Source organism: Erpetoichthys calabaricus, chromosome 13 (assembly GCF_900747795.2).
Source record: "Erpetoichthys calabaricus chromosome 13, fErpCal1.3, whole genome shotgun sequence".
Classification (NCBI taxonomy): domain Eukaryota; kingdom Metazoa; phylum Chordata; class Cladistia; order Polypteriformes; family Polypteridae; genus Erpetoichthys; species Erpetoichthys calabaricus.
In genome coordinates this window covers 625,521-641,713 of record NC_041406.2, presented here as the reverse complement: position 1 = coordinate 641,713, position 16,193 = coordinate 625,521, and the positions used below count along the sequence as shown (strand labels likewise).

The following is a 16,193-nucleotide window of genomic DNA, read 5'->3' as shown; positions in this document are numbered from 1 at the left end:
GGAGGGGGGCTATAGAGAAGGTGACGATGTTTAGAAGGCTGGAATTCATCAATACATATAATATATATCTATCTATCTATCTATCTATATAATAATAATATTATTATTATACCAATCCGGTTATTTGTGTGTCTCACCTCATATGAAGGTTTTCTCAGCCGAAGCCTCACTCTTCATCCTGCTGTGCTTCACCAGTGAAATCAGAATGCGGATCTGTCACTAAAACACACTGTCACTAATCCCAGCATGCATTTCTTTCTGACAACAGTTGCTACCTTACCGTACTTTTGGGCCCACCCATTAAACCTCAATCACGTATTCATTCACTCAGTTACTATTTTGCCTGCACTTGTGATAAACTGGAGTCACTTTGATTTGGATTCCCCCTCCCGTTGAGTCCACACAAAATGCCGAAAAGGCGACACCGGTGTTTGAACACCAAAGAGCATTTGTTACGAGTTACACAGGATGGAAAGAAAGGCTGCAGGTTATATATCAATGACGGACGATCCTCCTCAAACCACAAGTCACAGCAGTGACCTCGCGCAACACGTCAACTGCGCTAAATGAAAACGAAAAATAAACCAAAGTGCACAGCAACGTAAACTGGAAAGACGAGCAGGAGACATGGAGGTCGCTATGATGACTTGCCCAATCCTAAAGGTGCACATGCGCTTCTTACCGAATAATTTGGACAATGCACAGAGTGGCGTACAGTAATCCCTCCTCCATCGCGGGGGTTGCGTTCCAGAGCCACCCGCGAAATAAGAAAATCCGCGAAGTAGAAACCATATGTTTATATGGTTATTTTTATATTGTCATGCTTGGGTCACAGATTTGCGCAGAAACACAGGAGGTTGTAGAGAGACAGGAACGTTATACAAACACTGCAAACAAACATTTGTCTCTTTTTCAAAAGTTTAAACTGTGCTCCATAACAAGACAGAGATGACAGTTCAGTCTCACAATTAAAAGAATGCAAACATATCTTCCTCTTCAAAGGAGCAAATAAATCAATAGGGCTGTTTGCTTTTAAGTATGCGAAGCACCGCGGCACAAAGCTGTTGAAGGCGGCAGCTCACACCCCCTCCGTCAGGAGCAGAGAGAGAGAGAGAGAGAGTTAGAGAGAGATAGAGAGAGACAGATTAAAAAATCAATACGTGCCCTTTGAGCTTTTAAGTATACGAAGCACCGTGCAGCATACTTAAAAGCTGCACACAGAAGGTAGCAAAGTGAAGATAATCTTTCAGCATTTTTAGACGAGCGTCTGTATCGTCTAGGTGTGCAAACAGCCCCCCTGCTCACACCCCCTACGTCAGGATCACAGATAGTCAGCGCAAGAGACAGAGAAAAGTAAGCTGGGTAGCTTCTCAGCCATCTGCCAATAGCATCCCTTGTATGAAATCAACTGGGCAAACCAACTGAGGAAGCATGTACCAGAAATTAAAAGACCCATTGTCCTCAAAAACCCGCGAAGCAGCGAAAAATCCGCGATATATATTTAAATATGCTTACATATAAAATCCGCGATGGAGTGAAGCCGCGAAGGGCGAAGCGCGATATAGCGAGGGATTACTGTATTTCAAGCACACTTTCTAAACGCTCCCACTTGTTCCAGTTGCTGCAGGAACAATTTCTCCCCAATTGGTCTCATTGCTTTGTCTCTTATTGTGCATTTAGAAAACTGCAGGCCAGCACTGGCACACAAACCACCAAGAGTGGCATTTACAACACATGCCATCTACATGCACACCAAAGGCTAAGCGGGAGAGCAACGCAAAGCACCAGTTTGAGGCTCAGATGGTAGGAGGACAGCAAAACGTGCCACACGGTGGCTCAACAAAAGGACAAGAATGAAATGGCGCTGGCAGACGAACATAAACATAAATGAAGAATCACAAGACAGGACTCCGCATCAGAACTGAGCGATCTTCACAAGGCTGTGTTTGTGCCTTCACTACCTGTGTTTTGACGTTTATGAAGCTCACGACATCTCAGCACTCCTCCAGACCAGTGTGTGTGTGTGTGTGTGTGTGTGTGTGGCCTTCGCCACCAACGCCCCAGTTCACACACAGACCCCAGACCGCAGTCTCAGGTCAACTAAACGCTGAAGGCCTCTGAACGCTCCCACGTATTTCAAACGGCCCGTGAATACAGCACAGGCTCAGAAGGAATCGTCGGGGAGCTGCTTGAGTTAAATTCGTCTTAGACTTTTCATGGCGAATCTCATCAGTCTGCCTGGCTGACTCGAATCAATGCGAGTGCCCTTGGGACACGGTGGGTCTTTGACCTGGTAAAGATCAGCTTTATGAACGACGCCTCGCACCAGTCACACTAGCAAGCAGCTTCCGCGGGTAAGTAGCTCTAGTGTCCTGAAACAGGCCGTTCAACAGTCTACTCACAGGAGGGTCCTGGATACATTTGCAGCAAGACCACCAGCCAGGATGGCCCTCAGAAATGTAGGTCAAGTTAGACAAAAATACTGCAGCCACCTCCAACTCAATCCCCTATGGGCTGCAGGACCAGAAAGACACCATCATACATGGATTCCTACAACTGGAGGAGGCCACGAAAAATCTAAAAGTGTCCAGGGGTCCCCATGTAAGGCCAGTGAAATAACCAAAAGTACATCAGACAGTCATTTGCCACTTTACTGGAGGAGGAGGAGGAGGAGACCATCTGCTGATAAGTTTGCTCGCAAACACGTTTAAATATTTCAGTCTACAATGGCCATCACGTGGACACCACTGTCAGATGACCAATTATGGGGACATTCCACAATAAAGGGACAATTGACCTAAAAATGATGTTAGGATATTTGACAAAGTGACATGGTGTTTGACAAGGCTTTACTGAATTTACATAGCACAGGGTTAGGTGAATTGGCAGTGCTACATGGGCACGTGTGTGTGTTTCTGTTTGTTTGCCCCGTGACGGACCCCAATGCTAGCTGGGATAAACTCCAGCACCCTCTGTCACCCTGCTCTGGATTAAGCAGGTTAGAAAATAGCACAACGTGACCAGACCGAGTCACCATCAACATGATATCTAGCTGGTCCAGTCCATGATACACGGTGGACCACTGGTCTAGAGCTTCAATCAAAGAACGGAGGACATCATCTGATAGAAATGACCTCAACGGGCCACGTATACCCCACGTGTACATTACATCTGTTTATCGTTCACACAGAATAAGCAGAACAAAAACTATGAACTGCAACTGACCCGTCTCTATGTAGCTCTTGATGCCATGGAAAAAGACGCCACACAGACTGGCGCCCTGCAGTCCAAGGATGGCTTGTTAATCCTTGCAGACATCAAGTGACCATCACTGACGAGCTGAAGCGGACACAACACAACTCGGCTCTTGTCATGGAGGCTCACCAGTGCCTCAGCTACTCAGATGCCAATGTGTTTCAGTTTGAAGATCTTCTCTGTGGTGAACTATCCACGTGAGCCTGTCCCTGAACGCCTGGTGCGGTGCGGCCCCTCTCGGTGACACCAACCCACCGTCTCCCACACCTTGTCCCCACTACATGGCAGTTCTCGCCAGCGTCTGCAGGCCATCTTCACTCGCTGTGCCACTGCCTGGTAGGGCACCTGCTCATTCCAGGGCGGTGAGATACTAATAGTGTGTTGAAGGTGGCCCACAATTAGGCTGGCACCTTTCTATTCACTACTTAGCAAGGCATACGGCTTCATTAAATAAATACCTGAGCCCCCCTGCACAGCCGCTTCCTGACTCCTACCTTCTGGCCAGTGGACAGCTTCTACCCACGATGCATACGTTTAAACTGAAAAGTCAATCATAAGAACAAATATTATATGAGAACAAACAGAGTGCATATACAGTATGTTGTAGCCAAAGCTCCTGCCATTGCCTGGGTATAAATAAACAGGCTTTGGAAATTCAACACGGCCAAGTAGAACCCACAACACGCCAAACAGCTACACTCGTGGAGAAAAGCCGCAATCCTGCAAATAACTAGAGAAGAAAACGACGCTTTGGCCACTCCAATGACGATATCCTTGTTCCAGGATGAGGTGAAAATCAGTTTCGCCGTTTTGTGTGACCAGTGAACAGACGAGCAGACTAACAAACAGAAACGGCTTACAGTTTTATTGATGGAGATAACAATCACTAACACTGAACTTTCTGATCATCTGTCACATGCTACGTACCATCTCAACTCTTTATTTTTGTATTGTAGACACTCAAGTAAGCACTGGAGGACAGCGGCGACGTAATCTTCCTATCAGACTTCCCAGCACAAACCCATCTAGAATACTGGTGACAGCGGACCAGCTAGACGGGGACACCACAACTGGGACCCGTCATGACCAGCCATGGACCCCTGGTAGGTTTTCTCCAGCAATGCAGTGAACAGCACCACTCATCTCGTTCCAATGGCAGCAAGTAAACAGTCCGCTCTTGAAGGAGACGTGTTAGAGACAAGAACAACTGGGTAAGCATAAGGATCTGAGCGATCATTCTGACCAGGACCAAACTGACGTCTAGACAGCTGGGTCAGGCTGCTCTTGTGGGGTATTCCCGTGATGCGTGGTCCCGGTGGCAGGGTCATGGGTGTGAAGGCTCACTGATGCAGAAGAACTGCTGTGCCACAAAGTGCTGAGCAATGTAATGCTGGCCATGAGAGAAAGTCAGAACACGCTGTGCATCATGGCTTGCTGAGTAGCTGCAGAATGGGCACAGTGCCCATACTGACCCCCTGTCCACCATCTAAAGCACCGACAAGGTGCTTTGGGAGAAGGTGGCCTGGTCTGGTGAATCACATGCATGCGTTGTTTACCTGGGGAAGAGATGGTAGCAGGAGGCACTATGGGTAGAAGGCCAGCCAGTGGTGGCAGCGTGATGAAGTGTTCTTCTGGGAAACCTTGGGGCCTGACATCCAGGTGGAGGTTACTTTAACATGGACTCCAGATCGCTGCACACCCCCCCATTGTGACAATGGTATTTACGGACGGCACTGGCCTCATTGAGCAGGATAAAGTGCCCCGCCTGTCACACTGTACTAATGTTCAGGAACGGTTTGAGGAACGTGACGAAGAGTTCAAGGTGTTAACTCGGCCACCAAATTCCTAAGGTCTCAACTGGATCAAAAGTGCTGGAAGAAAAACTCTGATCCATGGAGGCCCCACCTCGCCACTTACAAAGGATCGGCTGGTAATGGCTTGGTGCGGATGGCAGAGGACACCTTCAGAGGACTCTGAGGGTGACCCACGCCGTATTAGGCCGGTGGTGTAAATGTTATGGCTGACTGACTGGTGTGTGTATACTTCACCTTGATCAGGTTGTGAGTGGTCTCTTCTGAGCATGTTTAACGTAACTGATGTAATGTGCGCCATTGCTGTCACCTTGTACTCAGTCATGGGTGCTACACAAACGTCACTTGAACTGAACGAGAGGTCAGCTTGCAGTTACTGCTCCTTCTTCATCGCCGAGTGCAGGCCTCCCAGTCAACACTGACCTGCTTTTATCTCCGGCGGCTCCACCACTCGCACGATGCATTTTTTAATAGGTGAAACTGGCACAAGGAAAACATCCAAATGCACAATGTGACGTGACTGAGCCAGGATTTGAATCCATGATTCGTGTGTGTGCCAGCATTGCCTTTCTGTCCCATACTTTACAGCAGTACATTACTAAATCAGTGCAAAATAATCTCAACATAAAGGCCCTGCCAATCCGATCCTCCATCATGCGAGTCTGTGTATTTTATGTACAACAATCACCCCAGCAGTGAAGACAGCAGGCCTCGTGCTTCCATTTACAAAGTGCAGCCAATCAACAGCAAACTAGCCGCATGGCCATCAAACCACTTGTGTCTGGTGGGAAACCTGAAGACCCAACCATAAAATTAACACCACAGATTAGAGGCAATTAAGAGCACGTCCACCACACAGCACTGCAGTTTTCCTGAAGCTTCTGCGGGCAGTGGGGTCATGCCAACATCTGCCAAGGGGATTACACTGCAACTGGAAACAACAAAAGAAGCAAAACTCAACAGGCAAGTTGTTATCTTCACCTTGAACTCCTCAGAGGCCTCCACACTGGCTGGGGAGTAAACCAGAACCCTCACTGGTGCACCCTGCCAAGACCCACCCAATCCGGACAGGTCCCAGACCCTTAAAAGGGAAACTGGCCACTGAAATACAAGTCCAAAAATACGGTAACAAATGTGCCTGACCTTTAACCTTTGGCTGTGAATCAGGGCAGGCAAAAAACCTTAACAAGTTAAGAGATTCATTTCTCAACAGCTCTGAAACACAGAAGTGCTCTGAAGAGGCACAAATAGAAAGATCTAACAACGGGGAACGAGCAAAGGCTCAATACGGTAATCTGAGAATCCAGCAAACAACACGCATGATAGTCACGGGAAACACAAGAGGACTCGCCGCACCAAAATGAGGCGCACTGGACCAGCTGGGTCTCCCACACCACAAAGCACAAGCGGCCTGAGAGAACATCTAAGCGACACAATAAAGAAAACTCCGTCTGCTTTTCACGAGAGAGCTACTTAACGGATTTAGATCGGGTTGTTTTTTTTCCCTATAATTTACTTGAACATTCCGTTGATTTTGCGAATTCTCTCATCGTGTTCAGTATCAGAGTTCGCCTGCCATACCCATTTATTTGCATGCATCTGAGAGACGCCGCGGGCTGAGGCGAGGGGGGCGGGGCCATCCTCACTTACGCGTCAGCCTCCACTTCGAGAGTGCTACTTAACGGATTTAGATTGGGGTTTCTTTTTTTTTTTTTCTATAATTTACTTGAACATTCCGGTTGATTCTGTGACTTCTCTCATCGCCGTAAGCAGCACAGTTCATATATATTATTATATTCATGATATATTTGCACTAATCCGAGAGGAGGAGGAAGTGTGACGTCAGGATTAGGGATCCAGGCAGGGCCCTCCTCGCTGTCCTGTTTCACTACTATGTGGGTGAAGCCATGAGGCACAACCAGTTATACATACAGAAAAATAAAAAACCTAAAAGAAAATACTTGAAATTAACCAAAGCAGACAGTAAAAAGGAACTTAAGCAGTGAATACAAAACAGAAACAAGGACCACGAGACGAGCTCTGCGACATTCAGTTATTAAAGATGAAACTTAGGGTTTTAAAATTCTTTGTCATAATTACTTGAGGGTCCGTCATTGCTAGGACTCAGTATGAACAGAGCAGTGGTCTACAAGCGCAGTCCTGAGGGTCTCCTGTGGCTGCAGTTTTCATTCCAGTCAATTCTTACTTTCAATTGATTGGCTCAGAGGTGAAGGATCTGCGCTGGTATCGGGAAGGCTGCCGATTCAAATCCTGTCACTGCCAGAGTAGGACCCCCTGAGCAAGGCCCTTAACCTCTAAACTGCTCCCGAGGTGCTTGCTGTACTATGGCGGACCCTGTGCTCTGACCCCCAAAGGTCATGTGAAAAGACAATCTCCCCCTAAGTGATAAATACAGTGGAGCAAATACCAACAAAATAAATAAAATGACATGGTTTCTGACTAATATTGACATTACATCAGTAAGTCTTTGCGTTCTTTAAACACGCCTGCTTCTTTTGCATCTCCCAATTTCTTTCAAGTGTCGGTTGCACACTAAACGTCTTTGTTAAACGTTAAGGAGCTGCAGTTGCTGATCTTGTCGCATTACACGGCTAGAAATGCAGGGGATGACTGATTACACGACTTCGGCTTCACCCCTCTTTAGCCCCATTTCAAGTTTCCAAAGTCAGCTCACTACACTTGCTGCCTGTGTGAGCGTTTTCTAGGTGGGGTGCGTCCATTGGTGGTCTCAGACCCTTCACTTTCCATTCTGTCATGATATGACAAACAAGACATCAGGGAGATGAGCCGCATCTCTGTTTGCGAGGTCCAAACACCCTGCCATGTTTCTTTTTGTCTTGTGGCCTCACTGTGCACGTCACATGTCCAGCGCACATCCACACACAGAGCCCACCCCAGGCAGCTCAAGGCAAAAGTCAAACATCTCTGAGCTGCGGACCCCTATGACCAAATCACTGGGGATGTCAAACTGGACCTTCTAAGGTCACGTAAATGAAGCCACAACAGTGGAAAAGTCACGCAGGGTGATGGGGGAATTTAAATGTTTTCAGATGTCAATGATTAACAACGAGACTAAAGGAGATCATCGACTTCACTGTCACACTCGCTGGCCCGCTCATTGACACTACGTGTCTGCACTGCTATTTGGATACAATGAATGACACCGCATCCACAGGAAGAAAGAGTGGCAAATAACGTCATTTAAACAACTTCTTACTTTAAGGGACTACAAAAGGCAGCTCACTAAACAACCAGACCAATTAAAAGTAAAAACGACGCATTAAATGTGAAACTGGTTGAAATAAAACCCCGTGGCCGCAGGAGTCCCACAGGACTGAACTTGGGAATGACTGAAGTAGGAAAAAAAATAAAAATAAAAATCAATAGCTGAAAATGGGAACTCCTGACTAAACATCCATTTGAGGCATCGCCATGAAAGCACATGGAGGACCCCCAGCGGAGGGAGTCTTCTGAAATGCCCCCTCGCTTTACTAACTGGGCCCGACTTGAGCCTCTTTAGATTTCATAAAAAGTCACACAATGTGCTTCATCTGAAAGGCCTCCAATGATGGCCAACATTCCCGGTGCTACAGAAACCATGAAGCTGCTGGGTTTCAGCCCAGAATTGTTTAAGCCCGAATGGAAATCCTCGCTAATAAAATGAAACGTAATCTTTTCGATGCGTAACAAATTGCACGTTTCTGTCTTTAACTACATTTTTTAAAATGCTGCCTGTCCCAGCTGTTATGTCCCTAACGGATTGTTTCTGGACACCTTTGTAGATGAATCGATTTGAGATGGAAGTGAAAAGAATCGCCTTCTTCAACTGGAGACTAAGTTCACCTGCACTGTGCCAATGAGCGCGGGCATTTACGAAATACCCAGCGAGCAAGGAAGCACAACGGCCGGCCATTGTGCTAGAAACACAAGCAAGAGAACTCATCGAGTAACCAGCAGAAGAGACGTCCGCAAGAGAGAGGCAAGTAAACACAAAAAGTGTGGCTTTGGCAGCAGTGCAGTTCCATCTCACCCACCACGAGACAAAAATCAGAGACAAGAAGGATGACACGTGTCAAAACCACTGACTCCCCGTAGTAAAGGGCATCTTCTAGCAAACAAACAACAAAAGGCTTCTTGAAATCCGCAAACCTGGATGAAGTTGTGACTTGTCCAGGCCACTTTTAACACCAAAGGACCATTTAGTCACAGTGTCCCGAAAAAACTCAGGAGCTGCTCTAACAGCCAATGAAACGACAGCGCTGATCATTGGCAAACAAAATGGGGGTACAAACAACACACAATAGTTACTTTCAACGGTGGGGGGGGGGGGGGGGGAGAGATAAATTAATAATCTACAGCAACAGTAAACCCCCCACCACCCAAAAAGTAGCAGACCTCAAAACATCAGCCAAGAGAATGAGAACACATTTATATAGCGCCTTTCATATGCTCACGGGGCATCCAGGAATTGTTTTAATAAGCAGTCCACTGTAAGATCTGAACGGAAACCCAACATACCCTTAAAAACTCGATACAATTTAAAATCAACTCAAACGAGCTGAATTAATAATTCAGAAAACAAATGCGCCACCACCGCCAAGCTTGAGACCCCTGTACTACTGCACACAGGCCGTGCACTCCAGCGCTGCTTCACTCCATCTGCACTTCCGGAGTGTTATTTGAATGATCTGCCGTTGTGTATTCTTCTTTATTATTCATTCATCTTCAGTCCACTTGACCAGGCTGAAGGTTGCACTTCTAACTAGCGGCTCCTGACGGACCAGAACTTCTTCAGTTCGCTCACAGATAACTCAATCAAGAGATTCCCTGGAATTGTCAGTCCCTGGGCCTGCTCACTGTGGTCCATTCCAGCCAAAGGACTTTCACCAGATGCTAAAATCATCATTATTGACATTTACATTTATTAACTTAGCAGACACATATATCCAAAGCGACTTATAAAAGAGGTCAGCACAATGGAGTACACATCAGCCCGGGGAGTGTTTAGAGGTGAAGTTCTGAAATTCGGTATCACAAGTGAAGAGCTCCACACCACAAGACGACTTACTCTGATCTTAGCAGCTCAGAACCTCACATCAGTGCCATTGGCAGTTCAAAAACTTCCTGGAGCGCCAAGCTCTCTGACAGGGGTGGGCAGCGTCAGTCCTGGAGGGCCACAGAGGCTGCAGGTTTTTATTCCAAGCCACTTTCTTAATGACAAGTCCATTACTGCGCCTATTGATCAAGTGACATGTTGGTGCTTCGTTTTAGTGGTCTCAATTGTTAAGGCTCCCCACCCTTAAACAGCCACATTCAGTGTTTTAATGGCACCTCAATAGCAATAAGATGTAAACGACAAAGGAGCCAGCAGTTCTCCATCTCGCTTGTTTCCATTTACACCTGTGTGGATTCATCCTGCACCATTTGGTTTAAAAAACAAAAACACTTAAGAGAAGAATTATCAGACACAAAGACGAATTATCAGACAAACGTATCCGTTTCAGGCTTCAAATCAGTTGGATGACATCAATGGAAAGGGAACATTACACAGCAACCTAACAAACCATTAAATTAAATCAGGTCAGAGATTTACAGGCACTGGTTTCTAATTAAGCAATTTGGATGGAAGGAAAACCTGCAGCCCCCCTGCCCCCCCCCCCCCCCCAGGACCAATACTGCCCACCCCTGCTCTAATAGGAATGGAGCCCCACAGTCCTCACAGGACCGTCTTTTCAGCTCTATGAACCCCAAGCACCTTCTCTTCAATCGCCATCTGGAGCTCAGAGGAGAAGATGATGGATACTTTCATACCCACACTCTCTAGCCCACAGAACCAAATTCAGGACCCCAGGGCACTGAACTTTACCCTGAGCAAAACGTGGGTACCAACTCTGCCCACACCCAAACCAGGCCAATGTACTTAACTACACCTCTGTGGGGTACATGTTAAAAAAAAAAAAAAAACACAGAAGAATTCATAACCTGCACACAGCCAACAACAAAGTGTGGAATTCAAACCAAGGATGCTGGAGGAGTGCAGCAGCAGGCAGAGCCAGGCACTGTGCCACTCCAGGACAGAACAATGAGAGACAGCATAAGCAGACAGCTTCATCTACTTCACAAATGTACCAGTAATCAGGATTAAACCCACAAGTGCCCAAAGTTCCCCAATTGGGGTAGCTGCTTACATTCACCTGCAGGTGGTCTCAGATTTGGGGTGTTGGTCGACTCAAAGGGCCAAAGAGAAAGAGAATTCACTTTCAGGTCCCTCGGCCAAACCTCTCAAAGTCTCGACTGCCACATGCAGATGGATGTCCTTTAAATCAAACCCGTGTCCTTTGAGATGTGACCCGAGAAGGGGGTCGTATACGATTAACAGGAGAAATATTCAAAGCTCGGGTTCAGAAGGGTCCTCACACTACACTTTTCTTTAATCACGACATGCAGACTGCTGGGTAAGGACCAGCAAAACAAGGACTTCACAGGCCTTGATTAAGAACTCCACTTGTTCCTGACACCGAGACGGTGCAATACTTACTAATTTAGGGATTACTGGCTGCGGGTTTGAACCCAGGGCCGGCTGTGGCAGGTGTGGGTGTATTCAAAGTGTGCCCTGCCACTGACTGGCAACATCACCACACTGCACAATCAGGTCTCACTATGGCTCTTGTGCCCACAGCCATCAGACTGTAATGCCATCTCCCATAGTACCCTGACACGCTGCTGGAGGGCACTCTCTCTTTATATTATTAAGTCCAATGTAAAGGACAGGGTTTTGCATATGCAATTCAGTTTCTACTTAATGTTTTTAAATTTTAACTTTAGGCAAAGCGACTTAAAGAATTTGAATATAATTAGTTCTGCTTCTTTTGTTTTTCCAACTGGAGCACAGGCAAGTGAAGAGATCTGCTCGTGGTCACAAAGAGTCAGCGGCGGGACTTATACCCACAACCTCAGGTCTGAAGGTGCACTGAAGCGAGCAAATGTGCTTGATTAATCCACAAAGACAAAGTCTACCCACCCTCATCTCCACCGAGACTAACTTGGATCATGAAGGTCTGGAAATGAGCGATTTACTGTAGTCAAAAATCAATCGGCCTCTCTACAATCCATCCTCATGTGTGTCACTAGCACACGATTTGATGAAGTGCCTTCCTAAAGAGCTCTGGAGGATAAACTCCAACTGTTGGGTCAATGGGTAAACCATTAGGTCTGTGTGTGTGTGTGTGTGTGTGTGCGCGAGCGCCGAGTCCGACTTTACAAATCCAACAAAACTACAATTGAGAGTATCGATGTGTCAGGTTACTGTTTAGGTGTCAACCTGGGACACATTGGCTCAGACTGCCATTTGGGTAGCGTGGTCATCTGTGGGTGTTTTCTGTATTGTCATTGCTCTGTATTTTGTTTTAATATCTTACTTAATTCAATTTCTTTACTGTTCAGCGCTTCGTTACTTTTGTCTGTGCTAGGCACTTCGTAATACATTTTTACTTACTTAAACAATTCAGTGCCTCTTCAACAGACTCTCCTCCCTCATCTGAGACGTGTTAACCGATGACTTTGAATTGCCCAATTAGATGCAGGTGTAGGTTGGCACAAGCGTACCCTGCTGCCACTGACTGCCCCTTTGCCCACAACCATCAGACTTCATCACCCATCCTAGTTTTAACAGATACACTGCAGATGGTCAACATTTCTTTACATTATCCCATCACTTTTATTAAACTGCGTGTAGAAAACTGGGCCTTGCATACATTAGAATATCAGAAAAATGTTGGCAAAACAGAGCAACAAACCAATCCTCCAAAAAAAAACATCAAGTCCAGTTCTGAAGGTGCCTGAAGCCCAACTGCCTTCCACAAGTTTGTGGTTTTGTGTGAATTTCCCCTTGGGATTAATAAAGTATCTATCTATATATCTGAAGGAAAACTCCAAGTGTTTGGCTGAATTTCCCATTTGTGTCCCTGTCATAAATGTCACACTCCGGGGGGGGGGGGGGGGGTATTACTGTGTGGCTCTTAATCAGGTGTATACAGCAGGCTCTTGCACATTGGCACTCTTTAGTTTTGTTACAGGTCTACATAACGTTTTTATGTTCTACGGTGGTGTTCTTGACGGCGCATGCGCACATTTCCTTTGTGCTTCAAAACATTATCCGCGCACCCCAACTTAGTCCCCATTTGTGACCCCTAAAGTAAAGGTTCGCAAATTGAACCAAAAATCAATCGGCGTCTCTACGAGCCATTGTCGTTTATGTCACTAGTATACCATTTGACTAGAGTGCCTTCCTAAAGAGCTCAGGAGGACAAACTCCAACTGTTGACCTCCTCCGGGTCAATGGATGTGCGGAGGCCGACTTGAAGAATCCAACAAAACGTGCACCGAATCGTGGAGCGCTGGCGATCATCGCGATGCCCGGTGGCATTCATAAAAGCAGCTCCCCCACATGCCCAGCAGCCACCAAGAAAGGCCAACCGTGATGACCGCGGGAGCGGACGCAAGTGTCACTGCGTCAAGTGCACACACGCCACGCGTTTTCCCGAGATGCTCCAACTGTCGGTTTTGTGTGCTTTTATTTTTTCCTATTAATAAAGTCGATGTGCCGTTTCCTACACGCTCTTGTTTCATGTGGAAATCGTCAGGTGCCGGCGCGTGTCGCCAATGGCGCTAAACACAATAACGATTTACTTTCCAAGAAGGCAGAGGGAGGGAGGGGGCTCAAAGGGCTCCTCAAACGTGCCACTTCCGGGTGGAGAAGCACCACCAGCGGCGAGGTGAGTTGAGCTCTGGAAATCCCAAAGGTGTGCAATTCGTTGCCTGCTCGTTCAACCGATCGCTCGCGTTATTCGCGGTTATTTATAACGCGCCTTTACGAACAAGCGCGATTCGTGAAACCGTCGCATTTTAAAATAACTGCAAACCCGAAGGGGGGGGGGGGGGTTATGGAAACCCACAAATAAAACAACACCCGCGCCAAACTGAAACGCCACCCGGCACAGTTGCAGCAAAGAAACTCAAGTGCAGAACAACAACTGGGGCTGCGAGCGCAGCGCCTTGCGCTTACCTGCCAAAGAACTACAATTTCGGCCTAAAAGTTGACCGGGGCTCGAAACAAAGTTGCCTTCCCCGCGAACTACGCGCAAAAGCGCCCAAAAAAAAAACGAACGCCGCCGCGTCGAACTTTACTCACCAGGGGTCGAACTCGTGAATGATGCTCTCGAAGCGAATCACAGCGAACAGCCGGGAACTGAAGCCTGCCAGCCAGGCCAGAAAGAGTATGGTGAACGAGAGGAGGGACTGCCAGCCGGCGGGCTGGGTCAGGCCACCGGACAGGCCTCCACTGCCCGCCGTGGCGGCGCCGCTGCAGCTCGACCGACTGTTTCCCACAGGCGAGCCAACGGGTTTTGGGGATGCCTTGTGCTTGCCGTCGGGGACGGACTGCTGCTCCGCCATATTCTGCGTAGAGACCGCTTGTGTGACTCTAGGTTGGGAAGAGAGCCCCTGCCGCCGCCTCAGTCCCCGATGGTCTCCCACTCTCTCTCCACCTCCGCCTCCTCCACCTCTTCTGCCTTCTTCCCCCCCGATCAGATGTGCTCCACTGCTATTAATTCCAAGACGCAACGCAACTAGCAACACTTCGACATTACAGCCGCCCGCCGAACTCACGCGCAGCGGCGTCTCTGACTCCAGTCCGCCAGAGGGTGGAGATGTAGGCGGGGCTCCGACTACAGGAAGCGCGTTCTGCCTCTCACAACGCGACAGGTAGAGAGCGAAGGCGGAGCGCGCTTGGCCCCGCCTTAAAATCGTGTCGGTCTCGTCCTCCACCGCGAATTGACAAGCAGCTCGGCGAATAGCAAGGAGAATGACGCGACAGCCGGCTTGCGGAAGGCAGGTCCTAGAGTAGTCAGACCATTAGCCAATCGGTGGAGGACAAGAATGAGCAAGAGTTTGACGTCACGTGCCCGCCAGCCAATGAATTAAATGAACTGCTACCCTGTTTTGTAAAAGTTGAAAGCTGCGAAGAATCGAAGTTGTCAATGGAGTCACAGAAAGGGTCCGCTATTGTTCTAAAGGGGCCTTCACAATCGTCTGTCATTCAAAAAAACACTGGCTCTGAAGGTTTATCAATTTTCAAGAAATTGACGATTCCGATGGACAATCTCTTCTCTGCTAGCTGCCCACAGTCACTTATCTTATCGCCAGCCGTTGTTATCTAAAATGCTAAATGTGCAGTGCGCATGATGATTCTGCGTCGCACGTGCAGTATTATCGGAATAAAACTTAGACGCAAAGGAGGCACAAAATGTCTCTCATTACTTATGTGCGTAACAAATTCCAAAGTATACGGATCGGCAACAGCACGGGTCGTGTGCTGCTGTTTAGTTAATGGGAAGTCTTCAAATTTTATTATTTCACATTAAGTCACATTAGAATGAAATTTGGCTCTTTTGATAATGATCTGCAGAAAAAGACCTTTTAAATGTCAAAGTGTTCTCAATGAATTACAAATGTGTCTCAAAAACGCGAAATTAAATCAAATGAGTTTCAACGTTCTGCAACCATAAAATGGAAAAGCTCGCAAGGAGCGAATACTTTATATAGACGTTGTATAATACTTGGGACTACGTACTGTACTTATACAACTGTGGGCCATATACAGTATATATATATATGTGTGTGTGTGTGCCCCTCCTTTAACCATCACCTTATCGTGGTGGAGGGGTTTGCGTGTCCCAATGATCCTAGGAGCTCTGTTGTCCAGGGCTTTATGCCCCTGGTAGGGCCACCCAAGGCAAACTGGTCCTAGGTGAGGGATGAGACAAAGAGCGGTTAAACAAACCTCCTATGATGAAAAACAATTTTGGACGGCGTTTTCCCTCGCCCGGACGCGGGTCACCGGGGCCCCACTCTGGAGCCAGGCCTGGAGGTGGGGCTCGATGGCGAGCGCCTGGTGGCCGGGCCTGCACCCATGGGGCTCGGCCGGGCACAGCCCGAAGAGGCAACGTGGGTCCCCCTTCCCATGGGCTCACCACCTATGGGAGGGGCCAAGGAGGTCGGGTGCAGTGTGAGTTGGGTGGTGGCCGAAGGCGGGGACCTTGGTGGTCC

General features: G+C 47.6%; 1 protein-coding gene across 1 annotated transcript in view; it reads right to left on the bottom strand.

The window, feature by feature from the left end:
- stt3b (STT3 oligosaccharyltransferase complex catalytic subunit B) overlaps positions 1-14,820 on the bottom strand; it is a 92,196-nt gene extending 77,376 nt beyond the window's left edge. The window contains exon 1 of the mRNA XM_028817849.2: positions 14,278-14,820. Coding sequence (XP_028673682.1) covers positions 14,278-14,540 — 263 coding nt within the window. The 5' untranslated portion in view covers positions 14,541-14,820. The remainder of the gene's footprint in view (positions 1-14,277) is intronic.
- Positions 14,821-16,193: the final 1,373 nt, after the last annotated feature.